Source organism: Scyliorhinus canicula, chromosome 14 (assembly GCF_902713615.1).
Source record: "Scyliorhinus canicula chromosome 14, sScyCan1.1, whole genome shotgun sequence".
NCBI classification, from domain to species: domain Eukaryota; kingdom Metazoa; phylum Chordata; class Chondrichthyes; order Carcharhiniformes; family Scyliorhinidae; genus Scyliorhinus; species Scyliorhinus canicula.
This window is the reverse complement of record NC_052159.1, coordinates 32416237-32440768: the sequence shown is the minus strand read 5'-3', so window position 1 is coordinate 32440768 and position 24532 is coordinate 32416237. Positions and strand designations below refer to the sequence as shown.

At 48.1% G+C, this 24532-nt stretch overlaps 1 protein-coding gene across 2 annotated transcripts in view; it reads left to right on the top strand.

Annotated features, from left to right (window-relative positions):
- The window catches only part of gpr143 (G protein-coupled receptor 143), a 161177-nt gene that overhangs the window by 37881 nt on the left and 98764 nt on the right, over window positions 1-24532 (top strand). For both annotated transcript variants that reach the window (XM_038818346.1, XM_038818347.1), the window contains exon 7: window positions 2867-2984. In XM_038818346.1, coding sequence (XP_038674274.1) covers window positions 2867-2984 — 118 coding nt within the window. The remainder of the gene's footprint in view (window positions 1-2866; window positions 2985-24532) is intronic.

Here is a 24532-nt window from a genome sequence, read left to right as displayed (position 1 = left end):
GCACCTCGGAACCTCCCCACCCTCCCCCCTCCTGTCCCTGGCTCATCTGGTGGACAGCAGGTGGAAGAGGGCAGCACCGCACCTGCTGAGACACCCGAGCAGCAGTCAGGACAATCCTTGCCCGGTTGCCCAAGAAGACGGCCGCCAACAGGAACCCAGGTCACAGGGCAGGAATCACAGCAGGCCGCCTCCACTCCTGCTGTACTGTCTGGGGAAGCACCTCAACATAGCGTTGGGGCCCATAAGGACAGAAAGCTAGACACCAGTTATGTTGGCACGGGTGCCCCTGTAGGGGCTACGGTGGTCATTGCCCTCAATGGGAGGCTGGTTGGGGGGGTGTTGGAGGGTGGGATGGGGGCCCCCATATGGCCGATGTCACTCTGCAGAGCCAGGGGCCAAGGTGGGTAGTCAGTGGGGTGCGCAGCAAGGTGGCTGCCTTGCAGGCCGCGATAATTGGATAATTGGGGTCCAGGACTGGACACCGCCCCAGTCCCGTGGGGTGTGTGCCCCCCCCCCCCCCCCCCCCCCCACTTCAGCCAGCCCGGCCATTGTCGAGCCCGGCAGCCCACGGCCTTTCGCCGTAGTGAGCATGGCCCATGAGAGGAGAATCGCAGAGGTCCTGGAGAATACCGGGTCAGGCCCACTAATGATATGCAAACGGTGTTTACTGTTCGTGCGTTCCAGAATGCATTGACGAGGTGATGGAGAATTGCGAATTGGCGTCAAATCGGCACCTGCCGCAATTTTGCCGTCTATTCTTCGCCTAATTGCATTTCCCGATTTCAGCATCAGCCAACGGAGAATCCCGCCCCTGATTTTTAAGGTCTACCCATGATCTCGTGCTGGGGCTGTTAAATCTTTCATTTTTTTGTGTCAACTGAACTGAGTGTAACTGGAGTCATGTGCAGCAGCTTGAAGGCAGGAGCCAGTGCATTCAAAAGCAGTAATATATTTGGACTGTAAACTTAATTATAATTTTAATATAGTTTTGTAAAGCGCACTGACCTATTAAAAAGTTAAATAAGCCTCTAATAGGATTATAAACCACTGTTGATCTATAATTAGTTACTGCTTGGGAGAAAACAAAGTCACTAGGTGGGGTTCTCTGAAAATGGGGCAATGTCGCCACGCCGGCGGGAAAACCGGCGTCAACAGCTCCCAGCGTCAACGGCCCCCCCAAGGTGAGAAATTCTCACCTTTCTAGGCGGGTAGGTGGACGCTGGAGGGGTTGGCGCCGCTCCAGCCGGTGCCGAAGGGCCGGCGCGAGTTTGTGCATGCGCAGAATAGCCAGCATGATCTCACGCATGCACGGACTGGCCGACGCATTAACGAGCATGCACGGGGGTTCTCTTCTCTGCGCCAGCCCCCGGGCAATATGGCAGAACCCTACAGGGGCCCGGCGCGGAGAAAAGAAGTCATTTCCCCCCCCCCACGGAACAAGCCCGCCCGCAGATTGGTAGGCCCCGATCGCGAGCCAGGCCACTGTGGGGGCCCTCCCCGGGGTCGGATCCCCCTGTGCCCCCGAGGACCCGCCCCCGCACACTTGCCTGCCAGGTCCCATCGTGCTTGAGGTGGGGTGGGGGGGGGGGTCGGAGAATCCCGGCCACTATTTTTACACCAAGTCATGTGATTTGTAGAGTTTGACGCCTGCTTTATGGAATAGTGGGTGTTACGGTACCAGACCTGACCCTAATTTATGTTAGAAAACTGGACGAGACCCCAACAATTTCTCAATCTGTAAAACTGTGAGGAAAGTGTCACAGAGGAATGACACTGACAAATCAGGATATTTTATATTAAAACAAATGTTATTATTAATACAGGAATAACCACATTATTATCCTATAAAAGTTGGAAAAAGAAAGTGATACTCTTTCAGGACTAGCCTGCAGATCCTCCTGTCTTTTTCAGGCTGAAAAGTCTCAAAACATCCAAAACTGCTTGCTACAGACCAGGCTCCTCTCATTGATTACATCAGCTCTATCCCACTCAGATGTCCCATGACTGGTTTATTGAGACAGTATCTCAAATTATCTACCCTCCAGGGAATCTTCAGCAATCGTAACAAAGTTCCATTAGGCATCTCTTTGTAAACAAGTACCTGGCTGGAATGAATGATTATCTCACTTTTACGACATCTTCATTGCAGCCTTGGTAAACATACCACCTGCCTGTAGGTTAAATCAGGATTTTTAAAAAATATAGCAGTTATATAGACTTAGATTTAGAACAGTACAGCACAGAACAGGCCCTTCGGCCCTCGATGTTGTGCCGAGCAATGATCACCCTACTCAAACTCTCATATCCACCCTATACCCGCAACCCAACAACTTCCCCCTTAACCTTACTTTTTAGGACACTACGGGCAATTTATCATGGCCAATCCACCTAACCCGCACATCTTTGGACTGTGGGAGGAAACCGGGGCACCCGGAGGAAACCCACGCACACACGGGGAGGACGTGCAGACTCCGCACAGAACCAAACCTGGGAACCTGGAGCATTGATGCTAACCACTATGCTACCGTGCTGCCCCTTAAAGTAAGTGTTGCGATAGCCCCAGATGACTATAGGCTGCTTTCACTTTTTGAGGGGAGAGCTAACTGGTGGTGATTTAACCTGAAGATCACCACACATCAGGTGAGAGGCAAGGTTGAGAAGGCGGTGCCCTCATGAATAACCTCAGCCCGTACGGGAATTGAACCCACGCTGTTGCCCTTGCTCTGCATTCCAAACCAGCTGTACAACCAACTGAGCTAAGCCAGCCCTCATGATCAGGTAGTATATTAATGCAGGTTATTTTCATTTTGCTTTCTTCCATTGCCATGTTTTTGAATTTATAGGCATGTCTTTCCCTTTTTCACAGCTGGCTCCCAAATATCATCAATGAGAGTCTTTTAATCTACCTTGAACTGCAGCCAGACATGAACAGAGAGCTGCTGAAGAATGTCAAAAATGCAGCTCTGATCACTTGGTTTACAATGGTAAAGTAGGATTATGCAGATGGCTCTCGTATCCTTGAACTGAAATACGCTTAGTGGAGCAAGCGCGCTTCAATAATTCTAAAAACAAATTAGAGTTAATATTGGAAGACATTTTGCTTTTGGTTTTACCTCAATTTATTGTATTTTTTCATTAACAAAACATGTCTAAATATGCTTTAGGAATCAGCTCTGCTAATTACATTGCTGTTTATTGTGCATGTCCTTTAAAGGAGAGGAGAGGATGAACTCAATGTTTAGTTTTTTTATGCTTTTCGAGAAGGAACTTGTAACCACTTTCCTCTTTATGTAGGAAGCCTCTTAAAATGTCCCAAAGGGGTTTCACTGTGGTGCCTGCCTTGCTGCGTTACCTATATTAACATACAGGGCACAACAGAGCAAATGCAGGCTGTGTTTTTTTTAAATGTGATTCTTTGAGTACCGGCTAATTATCCTGCCATGAATTCATAATTTCTATTCATTTATGAAAAGCTGATTACAGAGCATTATGGGTTAAATGCAATGTGCAAGAGACTGGTTGTTCAAGGGTTCATTCAGCCTCTGATTTTCGGGTAAGCATTCTCCAAGGCAGTCTTCAGGACACGTGACAACGCAGAATTGTTGAGCAGAAACTTATAGCCAAGTTCCGCACACATGAGTACGGCCTCAACCGAGACCTTGGATTCATGTTGCATTATATTCACCCCCCAGCATCTGGCCTGGGCTTGCAAAATCCTACCAACTGTCCTCACTTGAGACAATTCACGCCTCGTGAACCTGTGATTATCCCTCTCTCCAGTTGCTCCGAAAGCTAGTGTTTGAAACAAACCTGTTGGACTTTAACCTGGTGTTGTAAGACTTCTTACTGGACCTGTAGACTTAATTACGCGCAAAGACTCACATTCAAATTTACGTATTGCATCTTTGATTTCGTCTGTATATATATATATATATGTGATTCTGGAACCCACCTCTTCATTCACCTGAGGAAGGAGCTGTGCTCCGAAAGCTAGTGATTCAAAACAAACCTGTTAAACTTTAACCTGGTGTTGTAAGACTTCTTACTGTGTGGATATTGGGTAAGGCAGCTGGGCATGTTGTCATTGAGCAACAGGCTGACCCTCCCTTTCAAGGTTCCCACAGTGATTGGGGAGTGGAAGAGACCACTTTTCAATGCAACAAAGGTTTGCTGGGATCCGTGACAATCGGCTGAAAGGTTGTTGGTACTCGGAGCAATATCTTGGCAAGTATCAACTTCTAATTCAATCAGTACAGGCCTAATGGAATCAAGGTTCTGGTGTGAATTAACCAGTGACAGACAGACCAAAAGTTGTAGACTTTTTGTACTTTTTACAAGTCTCTTTTTATAGTAACAGCATTTCATAGAAGGCAATACAAAACCAATATAATGATTCCCTCTGTACATAAGCATTGTCATGAACGCAAAGATTACAGTCTTCCTAGTATAATGTCTTTACTGAACTGAATGGATTATGAGTGCCCCCAGATGTTCCTTCATGGCAGCAGTTATTTGACCTTGGCAAGCCATGGACACTTCGAAATGATTGCATTTCAGAACCCAAACATCCCCTTTTCCATAATGAGCAACAGGCAACTTTGCATGCACTATGATGTACTATACCCAGAGGAAAAACATGCAGGCACGGGGAGAACATGCAAACACCACACAGACAGTCACCCAAGTCCGGAATTGAACCTGGACCTTTGACACTTGCGAAGCAGCAGTGCTAACCACCATGCCGTGCCTCTACTCATGCATTGCAAGCATAGTAATTAAACGATGCTGGTCTGAATGGTATGTGTGCGCGTTGACATTGGTTGTTCGGCTGGGTGATGTTCCCTCTCTGGGGCGTATTGTTCCCATGGAACTAGTTGTTGTTGGGTAACTTGTTGTTCCATTTCCGTTGGGTAGTGGTAGACAGGAGTCTGGGAGTGATGGTCATTCTGTGCTCTCCGAAGCCGGTGAGATCACAGCTTCTTGATCGGTCAGTTGCAATGAAGGAACAGCTTTAGATGTTTGGGTTGTGCCTATATATTTGGTCATTCACTTCCACCATGTATAATAGAGCTCCCTGCTATTCTACGCATGTCTCAATTTGGCACGTGGGCTGACTCCTGTTGAAAGCATTGAAGGTTTGTACCAGGACAGGATATTCTTGCTCAGAATGGGCAATGGGTTGGCAATCTTGTCAAAATGAAATTTGTCTTTTTGCCATTTCATCGTGATTTGTTCGCTCACATCTGTTACTACTACTGTATTCAGTATCTTTTTTTGATATTGGACGAGTAGTTTGGTGACAGTATTAGGTAACATAATCTTTGATATGGACTACTTTCAATGCCTTTGGTCTCCACTTGAGGATTTCCCTTTATACATCTATGCTAAGTTTGTTCAATTTCTTGATGATTCCTTCGGCGATTTTCACTACCGTCTCAAACTTTCCATTGATTGGCGATAATGTGGAGATGGTGTTTCGTGTTGAATTTCCCAATCCTTTCAAGTGGCTAAATTCTTCACTCATCACAATGTCTCAATCAAGGATGCGCCTGTGGTCACAAAAGACATACTGCTATTTGTCCAGTCATTATTGAACTCAGCTGGTCTATTGCCCAGTAGTCGATAGCAACAAGATAATCAGTTTGTGCTATAGTGAAGAGGTCTACATCCAACTCCATCCATGGTCTGTCTCGGATGTCATGCGTCATCGTCGGCTCTTTAGCTTGGTACTCGTTACAAACACCAAACTGGCCAATGGGGTCTTTAATTTTGTTGCTCACGTTTGGCCAGTACAGCACCTCTCTTGCTTCCCACAAGCTCAATTTAATTATTTAATGGCTTGCAGTGATGTTTCTGCCTCTCTCCTCTCATCTCCTTGGGGATGATGACTCTGTTTCCTTTGTACAAGGTGCTCACATAGAATTTACAGTGCAGAAGGAGGCCATTTGGTCTATCGAGTCTGCACCGGCTCTTGGAAAGAGCACCCTACTTAAGCCCATACCTCCACCCTATCCCTGTAACCCAGCAACCCCATCTAACCTAAGTGCAATTTATCATGGCCAATCTACCTAACCTGCACATCTTTGGACAGTGGGAGGAAACCGGAGCACCTGGAGGAAACCCATGCAGACACTGGAAGAACGTGCAAACTCGGCACAGATAGTGACCAAAGCCACAGTGGTGCTGTGAAACCACAGTGCTAACTACTATGCTACCATGCTGCCCTTTGGAAAAAGGCCGTTTGGCCCATCGTGTCCGCACCGGCCCCCAAAAAGAGCACCCCACCCATGCCCACACCCGCAACCCTATCCGTACACCTCCCCACCCTATCCCCGCAACCCCACCCAACCCTTTTTGGACACTAAGGGCAATTTAGCATGGCCAATTGACCTAACCTGCGCGTCTTTGGACTGTGGGAGGAAACTGGAGCACCCGGCGGAAACCCACACAGGGAGAACATGCAGACTCCACACAGACAGTGACCCAAGCCGGGAATCGAACCTGGGACCCTGAAGCTGTGAAGCAATTGTGCTAACCACTATTCTACCGTGCTGCCCTATCAGAGCCACCATTCTATCTTAGGCTGTCACTTCATCTCAGTTTTCCCAAAATTCTTTTGTGACCACAGGGGCATCCTTGATGTTGTTAGGCCATCCTTTCATTATTACTTCCTGCAGCACCTGGAGAATTGCCTCTTGTGTAGTTTGTTTGATTTGAGCAAGACACTTGTCTGTTGGATTAAATGGGCGGGCGTTAGCCACAGGTACAAATCCCGTAATGGCTCCTAAATCTCGCAAGATGCTAAAAATGGGATTTGCGCCGGCCAGATTTCCGATTGCAATCTCCGCATCTGGCTTCACTTTGGAGAAGGAGGATGTGGGTGCCAGCAGAGGTATTTTCAGGTTCTTGAGAAGTTTGACATGGGGAGTGAGGAGGTTTCGGCAGACTTAAAAGTGGACCAATCCCCAGGTATGGATGAGTTCTATCCCAGGTTATTGTGGGAGGTAAGAGAGGATATTACAGTGGCTTTGACTCAAATTTTAATTTCCTCTCTGGCCACAGGGGATATACTAGAGGACAGCTAATGCGGTTCCACTTTTCAAGAAGGGCGGTAAAGCCAGAGGGGTGGCAGGGTGGTGCAGTGGTTAGCACTGTGGCCTCATAGCGCCGAGGACCCGTGTTCGATCCTGGCCCCACGTTACTGTCCATGTGGAGTTTGTGCTTTCTCCCCGTGTCTGCATGGGTCTCAACCCCAGAACCCAAAGATGTGCAGGGTAGATGGATTGGCCATGCTAAATTGCCCCTTAATTAGAAAAAAAAGAGTTGGGTACTCTAAAATTTATTTTAAAAATGAGATAAACCAGGGAATTATAGACCTGCATTGTATATAGTTGGCGGTGCAACCAGCAGGTGGCAGTACAGATCCACCATGCAGGCTCGAGACACTGATCACGTGAAAGGCTCTCCGATATAAGCTGGGGCAGACCCGATGATCCGCAGAAGGTTATAAGACGTACATGAGAACAGTTGTGCACAGGGGTAGTTCCAGGGGAGTGTCAAGCAACTCCATGATAACTTGCTCTGTATCAGATCGTTACCTTCCCACCTGTGTATTAATAAAGATCCTGGTTTGGACAAGCCACAAGCAGTTCTGTGGATTCCTTGCTCGACATCGAACACCGAACACAACATGTTGAGGTTGAGGATGGAGGCTGTGAGGATGCACATGGGCAAGAGGGCTAGAGACATTGTCTCTTGATTCATGGAGGAGGACTAGTCCGGCGGGCAACACAATGCCCCCCAAGCCTGTTGTGTGCTCTCTCTGATCAGAAGACGAAGAACGGCGATCACTCCTTAATCAGGGAGCTTGGGACGGGAGGTCCAAAAATGTCTGCTGCCCGGTCGATGCAGGAGAGTGACGATGAATCACAGTGAGGAATGGTCTATGAAGCTCCTCATTTGCTGCTTATGTCTGACTCCTGTCTGTCTGATGATAGAAAGCTGACTCCCCGACTTTGGGACTCCTCCATTCAGCTTTGCAGTTGCAGGAGTGTCGCTGACATCTCTTCCTGGTATTCGCAGCTCTGCCTTTGCATCTCCCGCAGCTGAAAGACAACTGTGTCCAGAGGCATAGCTGTGTCCGGGGTTAAAACCGACCTCCGACTATTGGATCCCTAATATGTTTCTGCCTCCACCTGATGTGCATCAGAAGCAGTGAGATGCTCATCAGATAGTGACCCAGAAGCCTACCAGCTAAGATCGGCCACCGAAGTGTGTGTCTGCTCTGGTGGAGTGCGGGTGACAGCCTTGCCTCATTTCCTGTATCCTCCTTCGACATCTTCTTGGAGATCATGCCCAGGTTGGGCGGTGTAACCCTTTTCATCGAAGGGCTATGCTGCTCCGGTGATTTTCCTGCAAGGAAAAGAATATGGTATTGGTATATGGGAAGGGTAAAGGTCTGGGAAAGATGGAACTCATGTGAGTTTGGGCATCTGGATGAAAGTGTCGTGGCTCCTCATTTTTCTCTCGCAGGCCCACCTTGCTCTTAGCACAAGCCTGCCCTTGCTCCTCTCCTGTGAGCTCTCGGGCTCTCTCCTCAAAAGGTGTCAGGATCCTCAGCTCTGGCAGCCCATCACCTGTCTTCGCTCACTCGTCCACAGCATATGTGAGCCAACTCATCCCGCAGGGAGACAAATGGGGATGATGTTAGAAGGCTGCGTGCCAGGTGCGATGGTGATGATACCTGGCATGTGTGTGAGGAGGGGATTACCAAGGGGCATGAGGAATGTTGTGGAAGGTCGGGTTGTGGGACCCTGCTAGGTGGCAGCGTGTGGTGTCCAAGTGCACCCCAAGTGGGGTCACAGGCAGCACGGTAGCATTGTGGATAGCACAATTGCTTCACAGCTCCAGGGTCCCAGGTTCGATTCCCGGCTTGGGTCACTGTCTGTGTGGAGTCTGCACATCCTCCCCGTGTGTGCGTGGGTTTCCTCCAGGTGCTCCGGTTTCCTCCCACAGTTCAAAGATGTGCAGGTTAGGTGGATTGGCCATGATAAATTGCCCTTAGTGTCCAAAATTGCCCTTAGTGTTGGGTGGGGTTACTGGGTTATGGGGATAGGGTGGAGGTGTTGACCTTTGGTAGGGTGCTCTTTCCAAGAGCCGGTGCAGACTCGATGGGCCGAATGGCCTCCTTCTACACTGTAAATTCTATGATAAATTCTATGAAAAGTGACTTGGGGAGGGGTGACTGAAAGGCTGAGTGTGAGAGGAGACCAGAAGCTCTGACCCTGACAGACCGAAGCAGTTCATTCATTTTTTTCCCCCTGCATTGTACCTCCGCCCTCTTGTGGAGAATGCTGGTACTCACCAGTGCGAGGTTCCCAGGCAGGGTTTGAGACCTTGCTGGAGGGTCTCCTGCCAGCCTGAGGGCAGGTAGATCACTTTCTCTCCTCCATGACATCCAACATTCTTGTCAGGGCCGCCCCCTCGGTGAACCATGACACTGGCTTCTTGGCTGCCATCCTCCTGACTTGACTGTGAGCAGCTGCTGTGGAGGCATTTCAATGCAGCACCCCCTTGATTTTAAGAGTTTAGATGACCCCTGCGGTGTGGGGGGGGGGGGGATCAGACATTTTGTGCCACAGGCTCGGCGTTTTTCATGTGGGGGAAAAATACATTTCCCCAGAGTGCCTAAAACCTGAGGTCCAGATTGCGCAGCCAGGGCTGACGGGGTTCATGCCCGTTTTCGTGCCAAAACTGACACTGACAAATGTTGGGAAAATTCCGCCTAATGTCACCGCAGCGTTAATGGCTTCTAGAGTGTGTCGAGCTGCTGCCTCACATTGAATCTGGAAGCTTTCATAATCTGTTATAGAGTCCTCTAACTTCTTCATGGTGAGCACAGTTCTTGAGAACACGTCAGTGATATACATCTGTTTTCCTTGCTTGTACACCCAGTCCAGATGATATCTCTTTAAACCAAGTAACATTCTTTGCTGACACTTTGGAGCAGGTAGCAGTGGTTTGAGAAAAATGCTTTAAAATGACTTGTGGTCAGGCTCCATTGTTATTTTGTCTCTCCCAAGTAGGCACTGACGAAAATGCTCACAAGCAAAACCAGCCTTTTTTTGATCTGACCATCGTGTCGTTCAGTTTGTGTTAATGCCCTCGATGCAAATGTTTTAAAAAAAATTTAGAGTGCCCAATTCACTTTTTTCCCCCAATTAAAGGGCAATTTAGCGTGGCCAATCCACCTACCCTGCACATCTTTGGGTTGTGGGGGTGAAACCCACGCAGACACGGGGAGAATGTGCAAACTCCACACAGACTGTGACCCAGAGCTGGGATCGAACCTGGGACCTCGGGGCCGTGAGGCAACAGGGCTAACCCACTGCGCCACCTTGCTGCCACCCTAGATGCAAATGTGACAGGTTGATGTTGCTGCATTAGGGTTCCTCCAAGACCTGTATCACTGATGTTACACTGCAAGGTGTCTTCGTCATCATTGATGTCTCAGTACTTCATCACCGGTGGTGTTGCCACGGGTTGTTTGTTTTAGTGAATGCTGCTTCTTGCTCTGTGACGCAGTACCACCGCACATCCTTTTTTAAAAAATTTTTTTATAAATTTAGTGTACCCAATTCATTTTTTTTTCCAATTAAGGGGCAATTTAGCATGTTCAATCCACCTACCTTTGCACATCTTTGGGTAGTGGGGGTGAAACCCACGCAAACACGGGGAGAATGTGCAAACTCCACATGGACAGTGACCCAGAGCCGGGATTGAACCTGGGACCTCGGCGCCGTGAGGCAGCAGGGCTAACCCACTGCGCCACCGTGCTGCCCTCCACCGCACATCCTTGACAGTGACCTTGCATAATGGTTCACATTCCGATGTCAAATTAGGCAAAGAAATTTGCCAAATAATTCACAGATCCAACAAATCATTGCACTGCTTTCATATCTGTTGGTTGCTGTATTGATGCTCCAGCTCTCCCTGGTCAGGTTCCAGGCGAAGACCGTTTGCTGTCAATACGTGACTGATGGACTGGACCTCAAGCAACTTCAGTTGTCTATTTTCTCTTTGTTCAGCCTCAGATTCATCTGGTGAGCTCCCACTAGCAGTCGTCTAATAGTCTAAACATGGTCAGCTATGGATTCTTCCATTGTGCTTCCACACCCATAGGGCGAGATTCTCCGCAAATGCAGAGAATCGTAAAGGCTGCCGTGGGACAGGCCGTGACCTATGGCAACCTTCACGCCCACTTCCGGGGCCGATTCTTCCCCCCCCCCCCCCCCAGGCGGGGCTAGGAGCGCGGCCTTGATGACGGTCGTCAAGGCCGCATGCCAGGCGTCATGCCGGCTGACGCGGCCGATGACGTCAGCCGCGCACGCGCAGGTTGGACAACGCCAACCTGCGCAGTTGGTGTCTTTTCCCTCAGCCGCCCCGCAAGACGTGGCGGCTTGATATTGTGGGGCGGCGGAGGGAAAAGAGTGCGTCCGTTACGGATGCACGGCCCCCCTTAGCACGGCCATGGTACTGCCGTGCCAATCGGGCCCCCAGATGCCCCAAACTGCCGCCCGTTTCACGACGGCAGCAAGCAGGTGTGTTTGCTGCCGTGTTGGAATGGGCGTGAAGGCCCGGCCGCTCAGCCTCGGAGAATCGCCGCTCGCCGTAAAAAACGGCAAGCGGCGATTCGTGGCGTGGGTCGTGCATGGGGGGGGGGGGGAGAGAATAGCGGGAGGGCGTGAAAAATGGCGGGAGGCCCTCCCGCTATTCTCCCACCGGCGTGGGGGGGCGGAGAATCGCGCCCATAGTCTTCCAATTCAGTGAAGGGGGAGAAATGGCTGTTTGTTTGGGTGACTATATCTGCAGTGTGCTGCAGCTCTCATTCTCTCTCTCTCTCTCTGCCTTTCTCAGAGTATTTCTTAGGGGAAATGAAAAGTAGGAAGGCTCCTCCATCCTCCGGTGCAGCTCTGGAGGCCTTCACCGAGAAGGCTGAAGTCAGAATAGAGATCATATTTATACAAGAGGTCCTCCAGACATGCATTGTGAAAGGACTGGGAGTAGGTCCTCATTCACCTGAGGAAGGAGTAGTGCTCCGAAAGCTAGTGTTTGAAACAAACCTGTTGGACTTTAACCTGGTGTTGTAAGACTTCTTACTGTGCTCACCCCAGTCCAATGCCGGCATCTCCACATCATGGGAGTAGGTGGACATGGAGGTTAATTCTAGTAGTGGGCCCCAAAAACCTGGCAGCAGTACTGCAAAAATCAGCATGACCTCCTGCAAATGGTAATGGTCAGGAAATGCATGTTTGGGTTTCGTCTATCTATTGCAGCGTTTTTCAAACTATTTTGCCTGGGACCCATTTTTACCAACCGCCATCCTTCGCGACCCAAGCCGACCCACCATTACGACCCACCATTTTCACTTATGTTTAATGTGACAGGTGAGCCTGCTTGGTCCTCGTGATCTCACTTGCTTTGTTATTCAATGTTACATTTCTGCTGATGATTTAAGATCACAGCTCACTGGGCTAAATAGCTGACTTTTAAAGCAGACCAAGCAGGCCAGCAGCACGGTTCGATTCCCGTACCAGCCTCCCCGGACAGGCGCCGGAATGTGGCGACTAGGGGCTTTTCACAGTAACTTCATTTGAAGCCTACTCGTGACAATAAGCAATTTTCATTTTCATTTCATTCATCAGTTGAAAAAAATCAAAGAGGTTAGTCCTCGAACTCGCCATGCTTCGTCTTCAAGTGTCTTTGAAGTTTAACACAAAACAAAACTTTCATTTGCCAGTGCTTACCTGCCTATAACACACACGAACCTTGCATCCTGATTTGTAGTGGTACAATTAATAATAATAATAATCTTTATCAGTGTCACCAGAAGTTACTGTGGAAACCCCCTAGTCGCCAAACTCCGGCCCCTATCGGGTACACTGAGAAAAAATTCAGAATGTCCAATTCACCTGACAGCATGTCGTTCGAGACTTGTGGGAGGAAACCAGAGTACCCGGAGGAAACACATGTAGAGACTGGGAGAACGTGCAGACTCTGCACAGACAGAGACCCAAGCTGGGAATCGAACCTGGGACCCTGGTGCTGTGAAGCATCAGTGCTAACCACTGTGCTGCCGTGCCAAAAACCTACAGCTCAAGTAATTATTTTAATGCTGCTTTGTTCCTGTTTTCAGCTTCTTGTTGTTCACCAGAGGTCCTGAGCATAGCTGGCAGTTTCAAAATGGAGGAATCTCTCACGCCCAGAATACATGACATCAGTATGACATGCTCTCTGCCACCCCTCCAGGCTGGGAGACTCCAACGATTTAAAAAAAAAAAAAAAAATCTGCTCCTGGGTCAGTGCACTGATGTCAGGAGGCAGCGTTCTGCCCACTGGGCTCTGGGCCTGCGCATTGCTGAGGGTGCACACATACGTGGTACGGCCGGTATTCCGAAAGCCAGTCACAGTCGGCATTTTTAAAAGGTGTTGTCATTACTTTCACGATCGGAAACACTGCAGTGCATGGCCCCGAGATCAGGAACGCCATGATGAATAGCCCCGTGGCCCTCTTGCCACCTGCCCATGACCCACCCGCTGTCGCCACCCTGGGTTTGAAAATGACTGATCTATTATACCAGCAATGTCACATGCAGCTCAATACACCACACCCACATTACTCACCTACCAGCAAGGTCCAACAATTGGGACTTATCCTTAACGTTCGTGTGTGTTCCCCCCCCCCCCCCCCCCCCCATACCCAGTTACCACTGCTGCTACGTCTCGCAGCTTCCACATACTTCCAGCTATTCACCTCTGACAGGCATATCCCCCAAACACATTGTTCCACCTGTTGCAGGATAGGATAGCACAGGAGGGAGCAGCAGAGATGGGACATGCAGGCTTCAATCTCTTGAGCCCTTTTGACAAGATGGTTCTTTAATTATTGGCATGGCAACAACTGAGGCCGTTGCAACCAGCAGCACCAGAACCATTCAGGATGACAGTATGTTCATGCCTTGCGCATCTTCTCAAAAACCACTTAACCCACATCCTGCAATCTGGTTTGAAGTTGCCGATGATGTTGAACTTTATTTCTCCCCACCTTTCACCCACTGCCCTTCTCTCACCCCAACCTCCCCCTTCGACATTTATGCTATCAGATACCCAGTAGCCACTGCTGGACCTGCCATTGCAGCCTGATAATTAAGGGCAATAATGATTGATGGAGAAACTGTCAATTGATCTGACACTGGCAGCTACCAGCTCTGGTGCAGGCATTGTGTATAATTTAGAGGATGGTAAATATCAGCATGCCATGAGCTACAGGGCAAGGGTAGGCTGCAGCAAGGCCAGAGGTAAAAGGATAGCACCTGTTCTGGCTTCCTGGATGGCAAGGTTGCAGACAAGGACTTCAATAAGGACTATCAATGGGTGGTATTGTTGTGACCGCTGGACTTTATGGGATGGATATTTTAAAAATTGTCTCCTTTAATTCAATGGAGTAATGTGGGTAGGAGGCCGTGGCCTCCTTAAAAAAAATTCGATTGGAGATGACCTCATGTGACCTGGTTGCCATGGGGACAGGAGCCCAGATGAAAACTTATTGAAAGTACGATGCAAGTTTTAATACCTGGACGTAATGGTCTTGCTGTGTCAGGAATCTCAGAGTCTGTGGTACTGAGATTAGGGGAACCACAACCGGTGTGGCTATGCCAAGCAGAAGAAATTGTTCAGTATATCTCCCCATTGTGATGTGGCACCCACAGACACAGGGACACATGCATAGGGTGCCCACGCTCCTCCTAAATCATTTTGTCCACTCTTCCTGCTTCTCTCTCTCTGCCTTTGAAGTTCCCTCTCCTTGTGTCTGGGGCTCTGAGGTACATTGCGGGCATTGGGACATTGGTGCTGGTTCCAGCCCGGAATAATCCACAGGTGCAGAAATTGAGGACGACAGTTTCCAATGGAAATGCAGTCATCGCCTTGCTCTGAGGCTGTAGGCCTGGTTGAAGTTCAGTGACCACCACCTTGTGAATGGTGTTAACTCAGACACTGCTCCTGTCAGAAGTGGAGGAAGGAGACGCGCTGTCTGAATGTCCCCTTAGGTGAGCAGTTTTCTGTTGAGAACCCTGCTCCTCCTCCCTCTTTGCTGCCTGTGCACCATCTCCCTGTCATGTTGCAGCCCAAGAGAAACTGCAATTGTGAGCACGAGGATTGACATGTTTTCTGCTCAGCGATCTTTGCTCTGCTCCTTGCACAGATCCTTCTGAGGCAAAGAACCCTTGTGAGCTCCTCCAGCAGCACGATGTATTCACTAGCTCTGCAGAAGCAAAAGAAAGTCAGAAGCACCTCATCTGAAAGTATTTCAGCAGCACTGGTTTGAGCAGGCACTAACAGGCCTGTAAGGCCCAAATGGCAGGTAGGTCACCAAATCAGAGTTAAGACTCTGGCTGACACCACGATCAATCCACTCTTGGTACGTGCAGATGACGACTGTGGCATCATCCCTCCTACGGTGATGGTGGATGCAAACTGGGCTAGAATTAGTCAGGGCCAGCAGAGTGGTTGCCATTTTAGCCCCTCTGGACTCCCATCGTGCTGAGACCAGCGGTGCTCCAGAATTTTGTGGTCAGTATTGTTTAGCTGCAGTAGAGCAGCACTAAGTATGCAAACTGCAATATGTGAAATCCAAGTTGTTCCCTGCATCATTTGCTTGCAAGTCATTCTTGGCATGACCAATTATCCTACAATATGCAATTTCTTTCTTGAAATAAAACCATTTAAAAAGTATCTGCTTGGTGGTACAGAAATCTACTTTTGCTGAAAAAAAAGAGACATACTGTCAAAGCTCTTTGTCTTGCACTCATCAGGTCAGATACAAGAATGCCAAGTTTCAAAGGAAACAACACAGCATGAGAGTAATCCTGCAGTATAACTTGTTGTTTCCTTTGAAATTTGGCATTCTTGTATCTGACCTGATGAGTGCAAGACAAAAAGCTTCGACTGCATGTCTATTTCCGTACCAGCCTCCCCGAACAGGCGTCGGAATGTGGCGACTAGGGGCTTTTCACAGTAACTTCATTTGAAGCCTACTTGTGACAATAAGCGATTTTCATTTCATTTTTCAGCAACACATTTTAAAAAATGTTAGGCTTTGAAGTCTTACGTGAAAATATGTGGAACAAAAATTGAGATGAGAGCTCTACCCAGGTATAACTAATGTGGAGATCTTGGATTTGTGGCATCAGGGCAAACAACACCTTTTCACTGATATTGTTACATCCTGCACTGATGTGCTAGATTTGTTAGTGGAGTATTTTGGTTTTAATATACTGTCAACACCAGGGGGCAGGCTTGAGCTATCTTTGGCAGAATTTCTGCAGGAGCTGCCAGACCTGTTCTCATAATGTTGGTGAAAGATTGTGGGAATTTCCAGAGGAACAGGTTAAAGGATGCTTACATGCTGTTTCTCTGGGGTTTATGTTCATCATCTGCCACAGTTATGACAGATTACTGGAAGAAACCTCCGCAGAAATTACTGGCTTGCAATCTCCAAAAAGGGATTTACTGCATAATTCTCCCTCGGGTGCTGTCAAGGTGGGAAATGCAGTGTGTTCCTTTACATTTTGAAAGGCAAGATTAAAGAAACCGACCTAACACCTTGAGCTAATTATTGCCAATGAAAAATGACTTGCGTCTGCTCTGCAAGACAGAGAGTTGGGTTGGAGGAACATTTTCAGAATGGCAACCTGTAACTAGTGGAGTGAATCATAGAATCCCTACAGTGCAGAAGGAGGCCATTCAGCCCATCGAGTCTGCACCAACCCTCCGAAAGAGCACCCTACCTAGTCCCTTTCGACAGCTTAAGTGAATGGACAAAAACTTGACAGATGGAATGGGGGCAGCACGGTAGCATGGTGGTTAGCATAAATGCTTCACAGCTCCAGGGTCCCAGGTTCGATTCCCGGCTGGGTCACTGTCTGTGTGGAGTCTGCACGTCCTCCCCCTGTGTGCGTGGGTTTCCTCCGGGTGCTCCGGTTTCCTCCCACAGTCCAAAGATGTGCGGGTTAGGTGGATTGGCCATGCTAAATTGCCCGTAGTGTCCTAATAAAAGTAAGGTTAAGGGGGGGGGTTGTTGGGTTACGGGTATAGGGTGGATACGTGGGTTTGAGTAGGGTGATCATGGCTCAGCACAACATTGAGGGCCGAAGGGCCTGTTCTGTGCTGTACTGTTCTATGTTCTATGTTCTAAAGTAGGAAAAGGTGAGGTTATGCACTTTGGTAGGAAAAATAAAGGAGCTGAATATTATTTAAATGGGGAAAGACTCCAAATAACCGCAGCACAGAGGGAGTTGAGGCTCCTCGTGCATCAATCACAAGAAGCTAGAATGCAAGTTCAGCAGGTAATTGGGGAGGCAAATTGAACGTTGGCCTTTACTGCAAAGTGAATGGAGAATAAAAATAGAGCAGTCTTGTTAAAACGATACAAGGCACTAGTTAGACCACACGCAGAATATTGTGAGCAGTTTTGGTCCCGTTATCTAAGGAAAGATACACTGGCATCGGAGGCAGAAGGTTCACTAGGTTGATCTTGGGGGGAGGGATTTTCTTATGAGGAGAGGTTGAGTAGATTGGGCCTGTACCTTTGCATGTTTAGAAGAATGCGAGGTGACCTTATTGAGACCTAGAGGATTCTCGGGGGTTTGACAGGGTAGATGCTGAGAGGATGTTTCCTCTTGGGGGAGAGTCGAGGACCAGAGAGCGTAATCAAAGAGTAAGGTGTCGCCTATTTAAGACAGAGATGAGGAGGAATTTCTTCTCTCAGAGGGTAGTGAATCTGTGGAATTATTTATTGCAGAGAGCTTTAGAGACTGGATCACTAAGTATGCTCAGGGCTGAGATAGTCAGATTTTGAATCAATAAAGGAATCGAGGGTTATGGGAATACGGTGGAAAGTGGAGTCGAGGATCATATCGGATCAGTCATGACATCATTGAATGATGGAGCAGACGCGATGGGCTGAATGGCCTACTTCTGCTCCTACATCTTGTGGTTGTTTATTTATTTAACAAATGCAAAGTCTCTAAGGCGAGCAGTTTCTTCTGGTCCTGCTGTGTTGACTGGGGATAGGCCTGCACTGAGTCTGTGGATTGGACATCCTTCAACGATGTGGTGCATGGTTTACTGTCTCCCACAGAAACATGTGGGCTGACACTAATGTTCCATCTGTGGAGGTTGGCCTAGCAGGGACCGTGGCCAGTCCTGAGCCTGTTACTGGTGGGCCACTCTTTTTTTTTTCCTTGGAAGGTTAAATCCAGGTATTTGTTGGGTTGGGTTTGAGACCAGGTACTCGTTTGTCAAGTTCCATGATTCCCATTAATTTTTCCAGATGAACTTTGCGTGGAAGTACTGCATGGGAGGCTTTTTCCCGAAAGGAACATGGGAAAACTGCAAGCATTCAAGAAAAGTATTTACTGTTTTCTAGCTCATCTCATCTTTACTCTCGCTGGTGTAGTGATGATCTTGCATGAAACTGGTGCAATCTGCTGGAGTGGGTGGAAATTGGAGTGCAGTGGTTTAAGAAAACAGTTTGAGCTAAACACTTCAGCAGAAAGCCATGGAACAAATCAGCTAAGGAATTGGCAATGTTTGGCTCGTTCACTCGATTAACTTCACAGTTTGTCTCATCAATCTGTATTGCTGACTTTTCTGAATGTCCACAGCAATCGCCACTGGAACAGGCAGCCAGACTTAGAAGACCACTGAATTGTTCTAGCCCTTCAGCATACTATGGAGGTTCAATTCCCGGCTTGGGTCACTGTGCGGAATCTCCACGTTCTCCCCGTGCCTGCGTGGGTTTCCTCCGGGTGCTCCGGTTTCCTCCCACAAGTCCTGAAAGACGTGCTTGTTAGGTGAACTGGGCATTCTGAATTCTCCCTCAGTGTACCTGAACAGGCGCCAGACTGTGGCGACTAGGGGATTTTCACAGTAACTTCATTGCAGTGTTAATGTAAGCCTACTTGTGACACGAATAAAGATGTTTAATTTATGGTACGAGAGATTTAGACAGTGCGAGAGGCCGCACGGTTTTGTGAAGGGGCGATCGTGTCTCACTAACTTGATAGAGTTTTTCGACGAGGTCACAAAGATGATTGATGCAGGTTGGACAGTGGATGTTGTCTACATCGACATCAGTAAGGCCTTTGACAAGGTCCCTCGTGGCAGACTAGTACAAAAGGTGAAATCACATGGGATCAAAGAACAAAAGAACAAAGAAAATGACAGCACAGGAACAGGCCCTTCGGCCCTCCCAGCCTGCGCCGATCCAGATCTTTTATCTAAACCTGTCTCCTATTTTCCAAGGTCTAATTCCCTCTGTTGCCGCCCGTTCATATACCTGTCTAGATGCCTCTTAAATGATGCTATCGTGCCCGCCTCTACCATCTCCGCTGGTAAAGCGTTCCAGGCACCCACCACCCTCTGCGTAAAAAACTTTCCACGCACATCTCCCTTAAACTTTCCCCCTCTCACCTTGAAATTGTGACCCCTTGTAACTGACACCCCCACTCTTGGAAAAAGCTTGTTGCTATCCACCCTGTCCATACCTCTCATAATTTTGTATACCTCAATCAGGTCCCCCCTCAACCTCCGTCTTTCCAACGAAAACAATCCTAATCTACTCAACCTTTCTTCATAGCTAGCACCCTCCATACCAGGCAACATCCTGGTGAACCTCCTCTGCACCCTCTCCAAAGCATCCACATCCTTCTGGTAATGTGGCGACCAGAACTGCACGCAGTATTCCAAATGTGGCCTAACCAAAGTCCTGGGATATACAACTGTAACATGACCTGCCTACTCTTGTACTCAATACCCCGTCCGATGATGGCAAGCATGCTGTATGCCTTCTTGACCACTCTATCAACCTGCGTTGCCACCTTCAGGGTACAATGGACCTGAACTCCCAGATCTCTCTGTACATCAATTTTCCCCAGAACCCTTCCATTGACCATATAGTCCGCTCTTGAATTTGATCTTCCAAAATGCATCACCTCGCGTTTGCCTGGATTGAACTCCATCTGCCATTTCTCTGCCCAACCCTCCAATCTCTCTATATTTTGTTGTATTCTCTGACAGTCCTCCTCGCTATCTGCAACTCCACCAATCTTGGTATCATCTGCAAACTTGCTAATCAGACCACCTATACCTTCCTCCAGGTCATTTATGTAGATCACAAACAACAGTGGTCCGAGCACGGATCCCTGTGGAACACCACTAGTCACCCTTCTCCATTTTGAGACACTCCCTTCCACCACTACTCTCTGTTTCCTGTTGCCCAGCCAGTTCTTTATCCATCTAGCTAGTACACCCTGAACCCCATACGACTTCACTTTTGCCATCAGCCTGCCATGGGAAACCTTATCAAACACCTTACTAAAGTCCATGTATATGACATCTACAGCCCTTCCCTCATCAATTAACTTTGTCACTTCCTCAAAGAATTCTATTAGGTTTGTAAGATATGACCTTCCTTGCACAAAACCATGCTGCCTATCACTGATAAGACTATTTTCTTCTAGATGTGAATAGATCCTATCCCTCAGTATCTTCTCCAACAGTTTGCCTACCACTGACGTCAAGCTCACAGGTCTGTAATTCCCTGAATTTTCCCTGCTACCCTTCTTAAACAAAGGGACAACATTAGCAATTCTCTAGTCCTCCGGGACCTCACCCGTGCTCAAGGATGCTGCAAAGATATCTGTTAAGGCCCCAGCTATTTCGACCCTCGCTTCCCTCAGTAACCTGGGATAGATCCCATCCGGTCCTGGGGACTTGTCCACCTTAATGCCTTTTAGAATACCCAAAACTTCCCCTTTCTGTATGACAACTTGACCTAGAGTATTTAAACATCCATCCCTATCCTCAACATCCGTCTTGTCCCTCTCCTTTGTGAATACCGATGCAAAGTACTCATTAAGAATCTCACCCATCTCCTCCGAGTCCACGCATAAATTCCCTCTCTTGTCTTTGAGTGGGCCAATCCTTTCCCTAGTTACCCTCTTGCTCCTTACATATGAATAAAAGGCTTTGGGATTTTCCTTAACCCTGTTAGCCAAAGATATTTCATGACCCCTTTTAGCCCTTTTTATTGCGCGTTTGAGATTCGTCCTACTTTCCCGATATTCCTCCAAAGCTTCATCAGTTTTGAGTCGCCTCGATCTTACATATGCTTCCTTTTGCATCTTAGCTAGTCTCACAATTTCACCCGTCATCCATGGTTCCCTAATCTTGCCATTTCTATCTCTCATTTTCACAGGAACATGTCTGTCCTGCACTCTAATCAACCTTTCCTTAAAAGACTCCCACATTTCAAATATGGATTTACCCTTAAACAGCTGCTCCCAATCCACATTCCCTAGCTCCTGCCGAATTTTGTTATACTCTGCCTTTCCCCAATTTAGCACTCTTCCTTTCGGACCACTCTTGTCCTTGTCCATGAGTATTCTAAAACTTACGGAATTGTGATCGCTATTCCCAAAGTAATCACCGAGTGAAACTTCGACCACCTGGCCGGGATCATTCCCCAATACCAGGTCCAGTATGGCCCCTTCCCGAGTTGGACTATTTACATACTGCTCTAAAAAACTCTCCTGGATGCTCCTTACAAACTCTGCTCCATCTACGCCTCCAACACTACACGAATCCCATTCGATGTTGGGGAAGTTAAAATCTCCCATCACAACCACCCTATTGCTCCTACATTTTTCTATAATCTGTCTGCATATTTGTACCTCTACTTCATGCTCACTTTTGGGAGGCCTGTAGTAAAGTCCCAACAATGTTACTGCACCCTTCCTATTTCTTAGCTCCACCCATATTGCCTCAGTGCTTGAATCCTCTATCGTGCCCTCCTTAATCACAGCTGTGATATCATCTCTGACGAGTAATGCAACTCCTCCACCCCTTCTACCTCCCTCTCTATCCCTCCTGAAGCATCTATGCCCTGGGATATTCAGTTGCCAGTTCTACCCTTCCCTCAACCAAGTCTCAGTAATACCAATAACATCATATTCCCAGGTACTGATCCAAGCCCTAAGTTCATCTGCCTTACCTGCTACACTTCTCGCATTAAATGAAATGAACGACAGACCACCTGTCCCTTTGCGTTCATCATCTCTTCCCTGTCGACTCTGCCCCTTAGTCACATGGAGTTTATTATCTCGTATCTTACCGGATTTAGTTGCTGCTTCTTTACTGACCTCTAACTTCCTAATCTGGTTCCCATCCCCCTGCCACATTAGTTTAAAACCTCCCCAACAGTGTTAGCAAATCGGAGGTGACTTGGCAAGATGGATACAGAACTGGCTGTGTCATAGAAGGCAGAGAGTAGCAGTGGAAGGGTGCTTTACTGATTGGATGGCTGTTACTAGTGGTGTTCCGCAGGGATCAATGCTGGGACCTTTGCTGTTCGTAGTATATATAAATGATTTGGAGGAAAATGTAACTGGTCTGATTAGTAAGTTTGCGGACGGCACAAAGGTTGGTGGAATTGTGGATAGCGATGTGTACTGCCAGAGGCTACAGCAGGATTTAGATCATTTGGAGACTTAGGCGGAGGGATGGCAGATGGAGATTAATCTGGACAAATGCATTTTGGAAGGTCTAATACAGGTAGGGAATATACAGTGAATGGTAGAACCCTCAAGAGTATTGAAAGCCAGAGAGATCTAGGTGTACAGGTCCATAGGTCACTGAAAGGGGAAACACAGGTGGAGAAGGTAGTCAAGAAAGCATACAGCATGCTTGCCTTCATTGGCCGGGGCATTGAGTATAAAAATTGGGAAATAATGTTGCAGCTGTATAGAACCTTAGTTAAGCCACACTTGGAGTATAGTGTTCAATTCTGGTTGCCACACTACCAGAAAGATGTGGAGGCTTTAGAGAGGGTGCAGAAGAAATTTACCAGGATGTTGCCTGGTATGGAGGGCATTAACTATGAGGAGAGGTTGAATAAACTTGGTTTGTTCTCACTGGAATGAAGGAGGTTGGGGGGGGACCTGATATAGGTCTACAAAATTATGAGGGGCATAGACAGAGTGGATAGTCAGTGTCTTTTTCCCAGGGTAGAGGGGTCAATTACTAGGGGGCATAGGTTTAAGGGGCAAGATTTAGAGGAGATGTACGAGGCAAGTTTTTTACACAGAGGGTAGTGGGTGCCTGGAACGCGCTGCCGGAGGAGGTGGTGGAAGCAGGGACGATAGTGACATTTAAGGGGCATCTTGACAAATTCATGAATAGGATGGGAATAGAGGGATACAGACCCCGGAAGTGTAGAAGATTTTAGTTCAGACGGGCAGCATGGTCAGCGCAGGCTTTGAGGGCCGAAGGGCCTGTTCCTGTGCTGTACTTTTCTCTGTTCTTTGTTTGTAGTGCCCTTTCCCCATTGAGCCTTTTGTGGTGGCTGTCCCAAGCCTTAGTCCATCCCTCAGTATATAGTCCTGAATCTTGGAATGTGGCAGTCTGAAACACTTGGCCTTGGACCGCTATTTGCAATGGAGGACCAACCAGTTTTAGGCAGACCAAAGATTGTCTGTTTCACTGAGTTGATTATCCTCTGGCAGCAGTTGATGTTTGGTGGGAACATCCCATTAGAGCAGTGAGTCCTGCTCAGCTGCTCAATGGAAACTGCAGCATCTCTTTCCAGATCATCTTTGCACAAGTACATTCCAGAAGAAGGCAGGCGACAGTCCCTTCCCCGTCCCATCCACCATCAGGGCAGTGTGTGTGGTGGAGCTGTGATCCTCAGTGTGACAGAGATTTGTACAATATGTCCCTGTGAACACTTTTTCTATCTCTAGTAAGGTGCTCATTAAAGCCCTTCCTCATGTCGGGGCAAAGATTACTTTTATAGGAGGAGGACAACAACATTGAGAGAATATCTAGTTTGTTCATTAAGTGGGAGAGAAAAAGCTTTGCCAAGCGTATGGTGCCACAGTGGTTAGCACCGTTGCCTCACAGCGCCAGGGATCCAAGTTCGATTCCGGCCTTGGTTGACTTGGTATGGAGTTTGCATGTTCTCCCCATGTCTGCGTAGGTTTCCTCCGGGTGCTCCGGTTTCCTCCCACAGTCCGAAGATATGCAGGTTAGGTGGATTTGCCATGCTAGAATTGCACATTAGAGTCCAACGATGTTAGGTCAGAGGTGTATTTACACTTTTGGGGGCCCTGCCTCTTTGTGGGGGGCCCCACGTCTCACTCCTCCTCCTGGTGATGTGGCGGCTGACACCCAATGACGTTAAGCCCCACCCCAAATGACATCAATGTCCTCCTGACATTACCAATCCTCAGCTCTCATGATGCAAGGTGCAGAAACCCTACGTCTCGCCCTCACTGCCCAGTCCGGTTACTGTCTAGTCCCATTGCTCCCAGCCCTGCCCTCTCTCATTCAGCTCTGCCTGCTGGCCTCTGGCTCTGGTAGAGTCACTCCGCTCCTATTGGCAGCTGCTCCCCGATTCTCCGAGACATGACGC